Source organism: Nicotiana tabacum, chromosome 11 (genome assembly GCF_000715075.1).
Source record: "Nicotiana tabacum cultivar K326 chromosome 11, ASM71507v2, whole genome shotgun sequence".
In the NCBI taxonomy this organism is placed as follows: Eukaryota; Viridiplantae; Streptophyta; class Magnoliopsida; order Solanales; family Solanaceae; genus Nicotiana; species Nicotiana tabacum.
In genome coordinates, this window is record NC_134090.1 from 11,746,731 (window position 1) to 11,762,512 (window position 15,782).

Sequence of the window (15,782 nt, forward strand, 5' to 3'; positions counted from 1 at the left end):
CCTCACCCAAAATCAAGTTAAACCAAAAGCAGATGAGCTAACGCTTCTAGCACCAATTTGAAGATCAATTAAACTGATCACTAGGAATAAATTTACATCCAATGATTTGTACACAAATATTGGTTATAAATGTTAAGACTAAGTGTTCGTTAGGAAGTAATCTTTTCGTGAATTGCAACATTTACTTCCAAACCAGAAAACGTTTTAGAAAGTAACAATATTAACCAAATAGAGCTTTCTACAGAGGGAAAAATCTAACATAAAATTTCTTTGGTACCTCCTGTAGCTATATTTTATAAAGCTAGGCAGTTGTACAATAGCAACAGCTAGACCTCAATCCGAAAAAGTAGAGCTCAGCTATTTGAATACTCGTTGGCCATCTCACTCCATTTAAGCTCATCTCAAAACTAGGCAATTGAGAAGGCGCCTAGGCTAGATTGTTTTTTCCTCGGTTTTACACCAGCGCTGCTATTATATCCGAGTGGTTAGAAGCTAGATAGAAGCATTCTATGGCTTCTGTATGCAGTAATCTAACCCCTGATTCAATCAGTTGTTCGTCCTCTTTTGCTTAGGCCATGAAAAAATCGGTGTTTTCTCCTCTTCGAATGCTTCTTTGAGGCCCTCGAGATGACATAGGGAATGAATTGCACCTGCCAAACTTCTCAAGTTAGACAAGAACGAATCGAGAATCACACAAGATCTTACAAGAGGCAAACAAAAAATGGATTCCTACTTTCACTATTTTAAGAGAGCCAATATTTGGAATATAAAACGTAGTCCTCTTTTAGAGGACGATTCACATCTCCATCCTAACCGTTTGATATAGTTTCGTTCTATTTCTCAAAACAGAAAAGGAAGACCCTTAAAGCATAGAAAATACCAGCAATTATGGAGCTTAAAGGTAAAGACAGTACAATATAGACGAAAAGGTCGATTTCCATTTTCCATAATCAATCTGCGGGACAAGAGATCACAATGATTTGCAGGACAAACAAATAAGACATCACCCTTGAAATTCAAATTCTTCTGAAGGCAACGAGAAATCCTAATCCAGTTCCTCTGCTAGGTTTTAGAATTACTGTAGTTTTCAATAAATAGGAGTTCTTTTATTAACTTGACCATTCAAGAATATTAAGCACGATATTGTTATGATCAGATTACTAATATTTGGAAATTGCCAGAATTGGCTCTCCTGATGATTTGATTTGTTCTGAGCTCCTGAGGATAATTCAAAATTATGGAAGTGGTCACTACAGAGCTGCGGCCTAATATAGTAATACCCAATGCATCAATGCATTACTGATCCATGTTGAAGCTTGCATTAGTCTTTGCAATATAGTTGTATTCTGGAGAGATTGAGTCAGACATCTAGCAGTTGCTTTTTACATATATGATACTAACGCTGCAACTGCAGAGCTTCAGCAGGGCTAACTGTAAATAGTACTACCCATGCTTCTGACGTGTGTACTAGCTAAGTTGCACGTATTAAGCTAATGTATCTTTTCCAGTTTCCAATGAAGCACTTCATGAAACTTAAGGTCTAATCAGCATGAAACTCAAATCAAGCATTTTCGAGGGATATGGACATGGCATGGGTTACAAATCTGCATTAACCCTGGATTACAAGAAGCTCAACTCCGTACATTTGGCCTCTACCACATGGAATATCAGAAGACTTTGTAACAACATTACATAATAGTTTTAATTAGTGGGTAATTCAAGTGACTACAATGTTGTGAAACCACTGTTCTTTGGGAACTATTAATAATACTAATTTGACTTGACTAGAGATGAGGCTATTTGAAGCATTGGCTTTATCTGTCTAACAGAATTTGTTTATGGCTTTAAACACCTGTTTATTCTACGATATAGCGAACCCATTCATTAGGGATTTTAATACCAATAAGCCGAAGGTGAGTGACAATTGCAATCTGATATCAACATCTGAAATTGTGACTCATGGGAAATTAGGTTTTTGAAACTCTACTCTGGTCAAAAAAATGTTTCATGAGTGTTTTCTACAATTAGATTGCAGTTTGATATCAGGTATATTTACAACTTCTGGAGATCATTATGGGTAATCTTCTGTAAAACAAATACTGACATTGGGTAATGTAATTGCAACATGAATGTGAGCATCAAAGTAGAATACCTGAGCATTGTTCCTAATGCCGTAGTCCTGAAGTTTAGCAGTATCATCAAGTAACTTCTCATTGTGAAATAAAAGGCAAAAATTTGACCAGACATGCCTCCTGTGTATCAACAATAAATATTCAAGTTAGTAAAAGGGAGAGAAAATAAATGTTAGCATTTCAAGTAGCTCAAAACGAGTATGATCAAGCTGTAGCTCAACTGATCTATGCTTGACCATTAAAATAAAATCTCGAACAAGGTAATTGATGTTAAAACTGTAGTAAAGTATAGAAGCTAAAAGTTCAATCAAAGTTCCGGCTAGTATAACCCAGAACATCAAGTGAGCCAAAGTAATGCAATGACGAATCAGTGCGCCAACAGATCTGTTTTCTTTAGCATGGAAATGAAAGTACTAGCACTTATACGAGCCAGGGTTCCAGAAGGATTTATGTGTATCAAATATTCTCCATTAAAGTAGACAGAAACATCTAATGAATCAACCAATTGTAGTTTGTCAAAAGTGTTGGTGAGTTATGTTACAATGTCTTCAGAGGCACCTACAATGGCTGGCAGCAATTCAGCTTGGTGAATACCTGGCCACTCGCTCTTTCTAGGTTACTCCCCAAAAGATAGCTATAAATCCTCTATGAATAGGTACCAGCAGGTCCAGCACCATATCATCGTTCTGAGGCTACCTTCAAATTCAGTTCCTCTTGGCAAATTTCTGATTTAGCAAACTTCGACCCTTTACCTTATTTTTTTTCTGTCTCCAGTTTACTCTCTTCTTTTTGCTTCTGAGAACCGAAACATATTTAACCTCTAACAGCACGTGTACGATTTTTTTTTTTCCGTCTTTGAGTTTGTAGCACTTTTATTCCCGTTACAAAGAGGAAAAGGAGCATGTATCCATAAGACGGCTATGAGGAAATCATGAGCCAACTCTAAGAACACTAAGTTATGAGTCCCTATAACATTTCAAGCAACATACCAAGAAATATGTCGATGGCCCATCTTAGATTGCTCATTGTCATCAATCCTTAGCCGAACAGCTTGTTTCAAGTCTTTAACTGTCGCGGAATTCATCACTGTTACATCTTCACGGCAAAAGTAGAAAATTAATACATGTAAGTTGTAACTGCTTATTCTTGTCTAATTCAACAACAACAAAAAAAGTTCACAACTAATAGCAGTGAGATGAGGTACCAAAGCAGCTGCCATCCAATTTGAGGATAGAGATGCGCATGGCACTCCCAAGTTCCAAGCTGATAAGGGTGTCCACATCCATCAGAGTTGGTTTTTTGGGTACATCAGATAGCACAGGATCGTTGAGGAGAGCAACCAGTGTTGAATGGAGTCTTGCCTTCTTCATGTCGCTGTTGTATTCCAGTGAAATCTTGGTTTCCTCCTTCCTCCCCTCTGTTGGTTAATATATCTTAAAATCAGTCTGTATCCAATAAGAATTAATAGGCTTACACAAAATACACAGAAAAATAGATAATGCAAATAAGTCCAGCAACTTTTATGCAAGCTAATTTGGGAACTAAGAGAAGGCAGAAAAAGTCCATATACCTTACCTAGTACTTCCCTTGTACTTCAACCTCATATTCTCTCCTAAACATCTTCCAAGCATTATACAGAATATAACCCAGGTATCTATACATAGGCTTAAATTATGGTTAGCATTATATCAACTATAGAGAAACCATTTTGTTCTGTGCACTGACACATGTTTAGTGGGCTAGACTTACCCTTGTGGGAGAGAGTAGAGTTACAGAAGTGGCAAATCTGGACCATTTTGAATAGTTCAAGGGCAAATTTGACCCCTTTTCGATTGTAAAAAAGCATGTGTCAGAAAGCTTATGTCGTTAGTCAATAAGGTAAATCTACCCGAATTTCATAACGTCAAGGCTAGATCTAACCCCAACTATTAACGAAGGCGAAATCCGGACCATTTCGCAAAGTTCAAGGTACAAATTTGACCCTTTTTCCTATTTATTGAAGATAGAGAAAAGAGAGTTCTCATGTGAAATTGGTTTCACAAAGAACTGGGAAAGTGTACTAGTCCATCCAGACACCTCCCAAAACAAAAAGAAAAGAAACAAAACAGACATTGGTTAAGCTTCAGTTAAGCAAGTTAACGGAATAGGTATATGAAGTAAAACATTGATAGCTCACCAAAAGTGCATCTTATGACACCTTCATCAAAATTCATTCCCTTTCTTATAATTGGAAATCGTTCAGAACATAAAAGAAAGTAAAATATGATGAGCTAACGTAGTGATGGGGCAAAGCCATAACCAAAGACCTTAGTCTCATAATTTCGTAGCAAAACCTATGTGACCATTAAAATGGACATGTTACATCTATGGGGAAACATCCGGAAAACCCTGATATCAATAAGAATCTACTTGATTTTAGGGCCAGTATTTGAAAAACCAAGCATTTCAGAAATTCTCTAAGAAATGAATAGTAATTTCTACTTCTTTGTCATAATAGATACTTGGACTTGCATGTTGGCAAGATGCATGTGTGTGTGTGTGTAATGAGTGTGTCTGTAAACATTTTTTTTTAAAGAAAAAGAACTGTACAAGAGGATTACAGAGGAGACCATGAAGAAATATATATATTCAACCTAAAGGTTTGAGTATAATGTGGATCAGAATCTCTGACAAAAGTCTCCTTGAGGATGAGAGAGTGAAAAGAAGAATTCTTTGGGATATGAAGCTAAAACGAAACACAATTACCACCTGTGTGTTGTTCAGATTCTGTAGTAAGATCTCCGGACAGCTCTAACAATGTCATTTGCTGCATAACAGTGGTTGAAGCTACTTAGTATATGAAGTTAAAGGACAATCGACAATGTAGAGGCAAATATTCCATTTTGCAATACCCAAAATCTAAACAGTTGAAATGGGAAAAAATCAAATTGTGCTGCAGTTTTCTAGGCCCAACAGAAGGTAAGTTTAGACTAAAAATAAAATAATAACAATGGCAGAATCATTTACCTCCTCTTTAGCTTCCAGGTACTCTTCATTTGCTTTCGTTTTAGTCACGGGATCATTGCTTTCCTTCCTGCTCAGCAAGCAATGATTGACTCAAAAGAAAGGTAATGGCAGTTATATATGCTGATCAAACAGGGTTAGCGATTGCACTTTCAAAAGGTTGATATAGCTACGCTCATGCTCACTTAATGAGTAAGAAAGCAATGGGTGACACCAGTATGCCACTCAGGCGTCAAGAAAAGGACAAGTATTCTCCAAGAGATGCCACAACTTTTGGACATTGCAAAGAAAGATAAAACCCGACTGTTTTGCATGACTACAAGTCTACTCAGCAGCCCTTTCCTTTCTTTTCTTATTTGAAGGGCATGTACTCCTTTATTCCTCATAACATTATGATACAGTAGCCGATCAGCAATAATGAAAACTACTATGCACTAAGAAATAGTCACATGAGATAATTGACCATTACACTCCCTTCTTGACACAATAGCTGCAGTGGAGTTGTTCATGTTTTCTTCCTCTTCTTCTCATGTTAAGAAGAGAGAAGCTCTCCCTTTTTATTTTAGATTTGATGATAAGCAATTCGGTCATTCAGTGTTTTAATTTCATCATTCAAGATTGTGAAAATTATGAAATGTGTAGAGAAGCGAGAGCCTCTCAAGTTTCACCATAGCCCAGCCAAACGGGGCTTTAGGAACTTATATTCAGAGTTGATTTTGTGATGCTAGGAACAGCAGAGAGAATCTAGGAAGTTTAGAAGAGGCAGAGACAGTGTTAAAAAAAGCGACCGCTTCCTCGCTTTAAGCGAGAAGCGAAGCGGAGCGCTGGGTGGGTCGCTACCCCAACTAAAAGCGGCTCAGGTGGTAAAAAGCGATCGCTTCTCCCAAAAAAGCGAGAAGCGGTGAAGCGGTAGGGAGCGGAAGAAGCGATCGCTTCTGGAAATAAAAGCCCAAACGAGTCTTTTTCAATTAAAAGACCCAAATCGAGTGAGTCTTCTGTTTTAGTCATTCTTCAGTAGCAACCTAGGTTTATAAACTAGCCTTTTCTTCCTCAAAAGACCAGCGATTTCTTCCTCACATGAAGCAACGATTTGTTCAAGCAAACTAGGGTTCTTCTTCGTCTTCTTCAACATTACAACAAGTCAACAACAGCTTTCAAGTTTCAACAGGTATGTTCTTCTTTCTAAACGTCCAAAAAGCGCCGAAATGCTGACAAATTTTTTTCAGAAAAATTCTGCCCAAATTTTGCCCAGATTCTGCCAAATTATATATTTTTTATTCTTAGTTCTTATTGCCTTTCTTATGTGTTATGTAGTTGATATTTTAATGGCGCCAAAAGAAGATAGGAAAGACCATGGCTTGGGCTTACTCGGCAAGAGTTAGCGAGATCAACAAGATGGCCATTAGATGTCTTTTTTGTGATAAGATTACAAATGGAGGAATCTATCGTCAAAAAGCGCATCTAATCGGTGGTGATCCAAATGTCGCATCTTGTCCTAAAGTTCCGGGGCATGTGAAGGAAGAATTGAAAGCATACCTTCAAAAAAAGAAAGAGTTAAAGACTCAAATGATGCATGAACAAGAACTTTATAATCTTGATGATGATGATGATGAAACAGAAGAAGGTGACGATGCTTCGTCGCTTCCACCAAAATCACAAAAGCGGGGAAGGATGCTTCCACCAATGTCTTCTAGTTGTGGATCTACTGGCAAGACCAAAGGTCCTATGGATTGTTACTTCCCGCAAAAATCTGGAGATAAAGGAGGAAAAAGTGGTAATCCTCAAGTTGATGCAAAAGCGATTTTGAGGGACCGTGCAGTTACCTGCTTTGCCCGGTGGATGTATGCTGCAGGTCTTCCTTTTAATTGTGTTAATTATATTGACACTTTTGCTGCTTTTATCGAGGCCGTAGGCCAATATGGCCCAGGAATGAAGCCTCCAACTTATTATGAAGTTAGTGGGCCATATCTAAAAAAAGAGGTGGCAAAGGTGAACAAAATCGTGGAGGAGCACAAAGTAGAATGGAACAAGTTTGGTTGTTCCCTTATGATGGATAAGTGGACAACGAGAAATGGAAAAATGATCATCAATATCTTGGTGAATTCTCCTAAGGGATGCCTGTTTCTTGAGTCCGTTGATGCAAGCAACTCTTCGACTGATTCAACCAAAATGTACTCCTTGTTCAAGAGTACAATAGACTCTATTGGAGCAGAAAATGTTGTTCAAGTTGTCACGGACAACGACAGTGAAAATGTTAAAGCTGGTGAGATGATGTCTGCTTGCTACCGGCATATCTATTAGACTCCGTGTGCAGCACATTCTGTTAATTTGATCTTTGGTGATATTTTCAAGGAAAGACCCTTCAGTACTGTCTTCAATCAAGCAATTAGAGTGCATTCCTATATTGTTCAAAGTCCTTTGTTATTGAACATGATGAAGAGATTCACTAAACAAAGAAGCTTGGTGAAACCTGCAAAGACAAGATTTGCTATTGCATTCTTGACTTTGGCTAGGATGTATGAGCAAAAAAGCAATTTGAAGAAGTTGTTTGTTTCAGATGAGTACACTAGCAGTGCCTGTGGAAGGGAAGCTCGAGGGAGAGAATTTGCAGATATTATACTTTCTCTTTCATTCTGGAACAATGCGGTTCATGCATTGAAGATTGGTGGTCCTTTAGTTAAAGTGCTTCGTTTGGTGGATGGGGAGCAAAGGCCACCAATGGGATACTTGTACGAAGCAATTGATAGGGCAAAGGAGGCTATTCAAGCCTCTTTTAGTGATCAAAGAAAATACAAAAGAGTTTTTGAGATCATAGATAAAAGGTGGGATAGTAAGCTTCATAGCCCTTTGCATGCAGCTGGACTTGTTTTGAACCCGGAACTGTTTTATGACAATGAAGAGAGGATTCTAGGAGATGAACCTTTGTGGAATGGATACTATGAATGCATTGAGAAGTTGATACCTGAAGAATCCGTGCAAGATAAAATCACAGAGCAATTTAGTATTTATAGGAATGCTGAACAATTTTTTGGAAAAAACATGGCGATTAGACAAAGAAAGACGAAGTCACTAGGTGAGCGAGTGCTTATATGTTGTTTTATAGTTAATAAGTTATTTCTTTATTAATATTATGTTTTGAAAAATTTGTTCTACTTCTAAAGTTGAATGGTGGAAGCAATATGGTCATTCCACTCCAGATTTACAAAAGTTTGCCATCAAGGTTCTAAGTCTAACATGTAGCTCATCCGGGTGTGAAAGGAATTGGAGGGTGTTAGAGCATGTAAGAACTAATAAGAAAGATTTAGTATATTGAGATAATTAAATTATATCTCAATTGTCCTAATCTTACTAATTACTTATTATTTGCAGATTCATACCAAAAAGAGGAACAAACTAACCTTGAAGCGTCTCAATGATCTAGTCTTCATTAAGTACAATAGAACATTGAAGCGTCGTTACAACGCTCGCAATGTAATTGATCCAATTAGTTTGGACAACATCGATGATGCTAATGAATGGCTAACTGGAGTCCCGAAAGATCATTCAGATGAAGAAGTATTTGAGGATACTTCTGATATCACTTGGGGTGATGTTGCGAAGACGCGTGGAATTGGTGAGAGGATTTATGATTTGACGGGGAGTACCTCAACTTCAAGTTCACAGAGAAAGGGAAAACAGACAGCTACTTTGTCCCTAGTTGATGAAGAAGATGAAGTTGAAGAAGATGACGAGCAATATAATAATGATAGTGGAATACAAGAATTTGACAATCTTGTAGAAGAATAGGATGCTCATTTTGTGCTTTAATTGATGCTACTCTTTAGTTTTTTAATTCAAGTATTGAACATTTGCTTACAATTACATGTGTTGTCTATGTTGTATTTATTTTAACTTTTTTTTTAAAATTCTGCTTCACTCCAAAAAAGCGGGCGCTTCGCTTCTCGCTTCTCGCTTCTTGTGAAATGGGGGTTGTCGCTTTTCCTCACTTCACGCTATTTTTAACACTGGGCAGAGAAGGAAATCATAGGAAATAGGTCCTTCGACGCTCTGGACAATAGACAAATAGAGGAACTGAAAACCGTTCAAAAAGTTGAAAACACACTAGCACATATTAGTGGACCTCTTTTATCTTTTGTCTACAGTCGAAACTGATATTTCAGTTAGTGTTGATGATTGAAGTATTTTTTTTCGGAGGATAATGTTTTGATACAGGATTTCTACTTCCGTATACACCTTGTTTTGAAAAATTCATCAACTTTTTTATGCACCTTGTATGTGGAACTTTTTTATCCATCAAATCAATAAAATATTAATTTCACCACAATACATATTATTTTCAGCTATTTATTGCTCTTTTCATCACACCATATCACTGCTACCAACACCCCAGAAAAGAACAAGGAAATTAAGAACTAAAAACCTTGATAACTTTATGCCATATTCTAAATATGGGTAACACTTCACGTATTCTTGACAAGAAAGATTTCCTGATTTTCAACCTGAATAGGTATTAAAAAAAGGCAAGGAATTTTATGGACATGTACCGAGAAGAAGAGTTAAAGTAAGAACCAAAGCTCCATCAGAGGCTTACCAGTTTTCGGGACCAGTTGAGTTGAAGACCTGAGAAGAAGATGGAATAGTAACTAAATTATGTTTTCCCGTGAGAGAGAGGTCATATATGCAAATTGCAACTGGAAGTACAGAATCTTCAACTAAAGTTGAAAGAAGAGTATGCTAGGGATTCTAACATTCATTTTATTTTTAGAACAAACAAAGGAAGCGAACCACTGTTGGTTACAAGGTTCAAGAAAAGATGGATATTCACCTATTGAAGGAAAAGAAGATGGATATTCAATCACTGATTAAGGCAATCATACCTTTCCAGCTTGTCTTTGCTGCTGTATATCGCTGCCTACTACTCCTTGCCCCATCGTTCTCATCTTACTCAGATTTTAGATATCTCAAGTTTTTACTTTCTTCTAGAACCCCCACCAAACAGCATTAGTCAAATTCCCTCTACTCTCTTGTTTGTAAGGTAGAAATTTCAAGGCAACGCAACCTCCAACATGCATCAATTCCTTCTTAGTGCTTGTTATCTTTTTTGTAGATGTAATCTCCAAAAACCCTCTTCTTTTGGCCTGTGTCTGAGGCCAAGTTAAATTAGGTTGTCTTATGAGATATAAATGAGATTCACACTGTTATCTTCTTTCATTTTTTTACTGGAAAAGGGCCAAAACTGGCCTGAACTATTGCCTTAGGGCTATAAATACCCTCCAAAAATGTGGCCACTGTTATTTTTGGGCTCATTTCTGCCCTTATGACTAATGGTCAATACTGCACCTAAAAAATTATTCAAATTTCACGTGGCGTTTTTACTGGTCCAAATTAAAACTAATGACCCAGTTAAATAAACCCACCTCAATACCTGGTTTTCTAACCCAAACACTAACCCGCCCGGAAAACATAAAATCTCAGCAAAAAACATAAAGATAGAGAGAAAGAGTTGACAGAAAAAGAAGATTCCGGCAAAGCTCCACTTTTCCAGCCACAATTCTTTTCAAGAAGCAGTGAGATGATTGAATCTAAAGAACAAGAATAAGCAACTTCATCTTTTTCTGGCAGAAAAGAGAGGAAGAAAACTAAAATTTGGACCCTTCAAAAAAGTATCCAGCGATCTCTATTTTTTCCGGCTTTATGCAACTTCAACGGCCTTATTGAAAATTTATGGTGTTATCGTCTCGCAAATACCGGGTTGTTCATTGGTCAAACGGGCAGAAATGAGCCCAAAAAGTCACGGCGGGAACATTTTTGGACTGATAGGTGACCAAAGGGTATTTATTGCCCTAAGGCAATAGTTCACGGGCAGATTTGGCCCTTTTCCATTATCTTAACATTCTGTTTCTTATAATTTCCGCGTTCCACTTAATTATTCAATGCCCACGTATTTCAATTCTCAAACTCCACAAATGGCAGTCTATGCCAGAATTTAGTTTAAGCAATCTTTTAACAATTCTCCTAAGAATGTCCAATAGCAATATAGTAAACAAGTGCACAACAAAAGAAGAAGCAGAATACTCCAACGTAAAAGGGTATTCATAAATAAAGCACCTCATTTTGTCTTTCTGTGTCAACATTAAAATTTGAACTGGATCTGTGATGATCCATGCTTTGATGATCTGAAGCCGAATAGGAGTAATCATGTCTCAGCCTAGGAGACCTATGCTCAATTACATCTCTTCCTGACCTTCGTTCTCTTCTTTCAGATGACAATTCTCTATCCAAATCCATGTCCTTAGGTTTATGCCTGTGCCTCTGTTGTGACGGAGACCTATCCCTACTAGTGGAAGCCTTTGTCTCATGATGCCCCATCAGAATCATGCAATTATACCGCCTTGTATATATCTATCGCAACTCAAATACACCAAAAAGGGAAAAACTGCCAATTATTAAACAAGTAGACAAATTTATCACAGTATCAAAGTTAAAACTTGCATATAAACAATTTGCTTAAAGATTTCATCTTGTGGGGCATGTATGAAGGAGCCGTCCCGTCACTAGCATGAGAACACTAGTAGAAGATACAAAGGAATATCCAATAACCATGGGTTTACACTGGGGATCGACACTGAGCGCGTACTTGTTTACCCTTGTGATAGGTGAGATAACAAAAACAATACAAAATGAGGTTTCATGAGGTATGTTACTTGCTGACGATATTGTACTTAGTAACGAAATCATCGATAATGCAACCAAAGCTTGAACCATGGAGAAGCACTCTAGCGAGTAAGGGTCCTAGGATAAGTAACAGTAGGACTGCTATATGCACTACAAGTTTAGCCAACATAAAAAGAGCGAAATCAAGGTGAGGTTAGATGGGGTTGAGGCGCTCAAATGCAAACAATTCAGATATTTAGGCTCATTGTTCCAAGAGAATGGAATGATGGATAAATATGTTACACATCAGTCTATCAAGTCAATTATTGGATAATTACATGTAAATCACTTGATAAACTTTAACTAGAAATCAGATAAGGATGATAACTAAGCTCCTATGACATGTCAAAATTCATCGATAGTATAAAGTATATTAACCGCTAATCAAGTAAAGATGGTAACTTTTCTGTTGCTAGCGGTAGCTAGTAGATATTCTGTGGAATTAGTTAAGATAGGCGCAAGATGGTAACTAACCTTCTATCACAGTCAAAATTCATGCTATCAGGTCAATTATTGGGCAAATATCTTGATAAACATTAATTAGTAATCAGGTAAATATGGTAAATAGCATCCTATCACAAGTCAAAATTCACAGATAGCACAATTTTTACATTGTCAGTGCACATAACTTAAAAGTTAAAACCATTGAACAATTATAATTAGGCTTGTTGGCTGGTGAAAATTTTCTGCAATTGAAAATCACGGGTTTCTATAAATGGGAAAAATGAGAGCAGTAACACCAACAGTTATTAGTCAGCGACTGCGCCGCATCAAATACACCACAACAGGCACACAAAAAAAAAGGCCAATTATTAAACAAGTAGACAATTTATCATTTGCTTAAAGATTTATCTTTTGGGGAATTGAATTAATAACGCAATATGATAGGAATTAAATAAATCTCACCTATTTCAGCAAATTATAATTGGGACTCTGTTGCTCCGCGATACTCCGGACAAAATCGATGCTCCGCTAAATTAGGTTCAAACTTCTAAGTGCAAAATGTTTTTCCGCAGAATGACTTACATTATGACAAATATTTTTATTAGTAATATTTAGTTTGGAGCGAAAACTAGTTTTCAAAAGCAAAATTTTCAGATATTTAGCTGGAAAAGCGGTAAATAAAAAATTGGGAAGTTTGGGAATTAATTTTTGTTTTTTACGAACAAAAAAAAAAAAAAAGAAGAAGATTTGTGAAAATATTTTCAATTAAACGGTGATGAAATATTTGAGTACTAAAAATGAATAATAACAATAAGGGGTGTTCATAAAAACCCGAAAAACCAAACCAAATCGAAAACCAAACCAAACCGATCAAAAAAATCGATACTTTTTTGTTTGGTTTTGAATTTTAAAAACCGATCAAATTTGGTTTGGTTTTAATCACAAAAAAACCGAAAAAACTCGAACCAAACCGACTATAGGATTAACTATTTCAAATTTATTATTACACTTATATATATATATATATATATTTATACAAAGTTTCAAAAAATTTATGGTAAATGTTAATAGTTTGCACTTTTAGTATAGTTCTTTACCTTTACATTCTAATTTGATTGGTAGTTTTCTTTTGTTAAGTGTAAAAATCTATTTCATTTTAAAAATAATATATTTTTAATTGAGTCATTAAATTATTCATCACTATTTGATTAAATTATCATCAATATATCTTGGTAAATAATAGATTTCTCAAAGGGCAATTGATTTGATAGTGTTACGTTGAAAATGTGGTCGCCGAAATATGTGTTTGGTAGTGTAAGTCTTATATTTAAGAAAAAACCGACAAATAACCGAAAAACCGAAAACCCGACATAAACCGAATCGAGGAAAAACCGACTTAATTGGTTTGGTTTGGTTCTAATATTTGAAAAGCCGACTTACTTGGTTTGGTTTTTTTTAGGGAAAAATCGATCCAAACCGAACCATTAACACCCCTAATAACAATATATAGATGTTGGGCAAAGTAGTAATATAAAGTTTTGGTGATTTAATAAAGGAAAATAACATCGAATCATAAGTGTGAGAAGTATAGTAATTCTCTTCATTTGGTAGAATATGGCAAATATTTTACGTTATACCATACATAATGGACTCATAAAACATATATTTGAATATATTTTGATCTTAGGGTGTGCTTGATACGAAGGAAAATATTTTCCAATTTTTCCATGTTGCCTTAAATGTTTTGGAAAATATTTTTCTTATTAACTCATTTTTCTTATCAAGAGAAGGGAAAACATTTTCCAAAACTCCTTCTCAATCTTCCCCACCCTCACCAACCCAACCCACCCCCTCTCCAAAAAAGGTTTTTTTTTTTTTCAAATTTTAGTTTTTCCATTACCACCCACTTTACTCCCCCTCTCCCAACCCCACCCCCTCCCACCGCAATTTTTTTTTACCTTATTTCAAATTTCTATTTTTTCGTTTTTTTGCACCACCCTCCCCCTCCCCCGTACAATTTTTTTTTTGTAATTTAAATTTCTATTTTTTTTTGTTTTACTGCCCCCCCCCCCCATATTTTAAATATATTTTTCAGTTTTAATTTTTTTATTTATCGGTTAAAGATTCAAAATTTACAAATTCCAAAATTATGAGTTCGGAGGTTTATGTGTTTGGAAGTTTACGGGTTTAGAAATTATAAAGTTTACGTGTTCGAAATTTCGCGGTTTTGAAAGTTTAGTGATTCGAAAGTTTATGAAATTTGTGGGTTCGGAAGGTTGCTGGTTTGAAAGTTTATGGCTTCATGTTTATTATATCTAAATTATTTATGAATACTCTTGAGAAGTCATTTTCCTTAATTTGCGCGCCAAACACCGGAAAATAAATAAGATTACTACTTATTTTCCACAAAAATATTTTCTTGGAAAATCTTTTCCACGGAAAACATTTTCCGTTATATCAAACACACCCTTAGTTTCTTACATATTTGGAGTCTCACTCTAAAATCGTTTTGATAACATTGAAGCAAAGTTGGAGTTCCATATATTATGAGTGGTGATAAAATTGGACATGGCAAAAGTATATGATCGCTTTTCTTAACTTTTTCACTTAATCTTTAAAGAAAATGAAATCTTGTGAAATTCTCATTGACATGGTGTGGAGATTGGTAGCAAGTATTCAGTGTTACTAAATGACCAAGCATTTGGGTTCTTTCAATCTTCTAGAGAGGTTAAATAAGGTGATTGTCTCTGACATTATTTATTTTAACGTCTGAAGCTTTGTCCTGTAGCGTAAATGCTTTTTTAATTCAGCTTATTATGATTTTATTATGCGAAGTTGAAGCTCCATAATCAACCGCTTATCTTATGTTAGTAATACAATCGTCTTTATTTCATCGGATAGATGGTACTTGGATCTACTCATGGGGGTTTTGAAGGAGTATGAAATGACCTCGGGTCAAATGATTATAGAGATAAAAGTGCAATCACTACTAGAAAAACGTAAATTAGCGATGGATATAAAAACAATTCATCACTAAGATTAGCGACATATTATTCAAAAATTCTATTAGCTACGAGCAATTTAGCGGAAGATTAGAAGCGAATTGTGTAGGTAATTTCATTTTTTGTAGTGAATTTATATGCATCATCAAGTTGTAAGTGGTCATATCAACATAGTAAAACGATTTTCTTTTTGCTTATGTAGGTGTCCAATCTTTTATAGTTGAAGGAAAATTAGCTTTTGTGATAATCTTTTGGTTAAGGTTCAAAACAAGATTCAAGTTTGGCAAGGTAACTTATTAACCTTATGTGGTAGGTCTGTTTTGATAGCTCATGTGCTTCAATGCAATACAATTGTTTCAAGATTATGAGATAATACCACAACACCATTTGTAGATTATATTGGGTTTATTGTTGTTGTTGTGAAGATTACGAGATAATGAAGTTGATCATGAAATTATCTGGTAGGGACAGTGATGTTCACGACATG

At 35.9% G+C, this 15,782-nt stretch overlaps 1 protein-coding gene across 9 annotated transcripts; it reads right to left on the reverse strand.

The window, feature by feature from the left end:
• Window positions 1–56: 56 nt before the first annotated feature.
• On the reverse strand, window positions 57–12,918 carry LOC107760538 (U11/U12 small nuclear ribonucleoprotein 25 kDa protein-like). Of its 9 annotated transcripts, none has more exons than XM_075224787.1 (10): window positions 12,756–12,913; window positions 11,244–11,537; window positions 10,013–10,273; window positions 9,727–9,755; window positions 5,139–5,205; window positions 4,881–4,938; window positions 3,337–3,549; window positions 3,122–3,227; window positions 2,153–2,252; window positions 57–650 (listed from the first exon to the last, which is right to left on the reverse strand). In XM_075224787.1, the coding sequence occupies exons 3-10, from the start codon at window positions 10,073–10,075 to the stop codon at window positions 543–545; spliced, it is 744 nt and encodes a 247-aa protein (XP_075080888.1). In that variant the 5' UTR covers window positions 10,076–10,273; window positions 11,244–11,537; window positions 12,756–12,913; the 3' UTR covers window positions 57–542. The 9 variants fall into 9 exon arrangements, with proteins under 9 accessions (XP_075080888.1, XP_075080887.1, XP_075080885.1 ...); XM_075224786.1 differs by having other exon boundaries at window positions 10,013–10,279; XM_075224784.1 differs by lacking the exon at window positions 10,013–10,273 and having other exon boundaries at window positions 3,122–3,218; window positions 12,756–12,918.
• Between the last annotated feature and the right edge of the window lie 2,864 nt (window positions 12,919–15,782).

Coding starts and splice junctions, on each gene's coding strand:
- LOC107760538 (XM_075224781.1), bottom strand. CDS start 11,513: ATGATTCTGATGGGGCATCATGAGACAAAGGCTTCCACTAGTAGGGAT. Junction 9,756..11,243: donor ACACAGAAAGACAAAATGAG/GTGCTTTATTTA, acceptor TCTTCTTCTCAG/GTCTTCAACTCAACTGGTCC. Junction 651..2,152: donor GCATTAGGAACAATGCTCAG/GTATTCTACTTT, acceptor GAAGTTTGGCAG/GTGCAATTCATTCCCTATGT.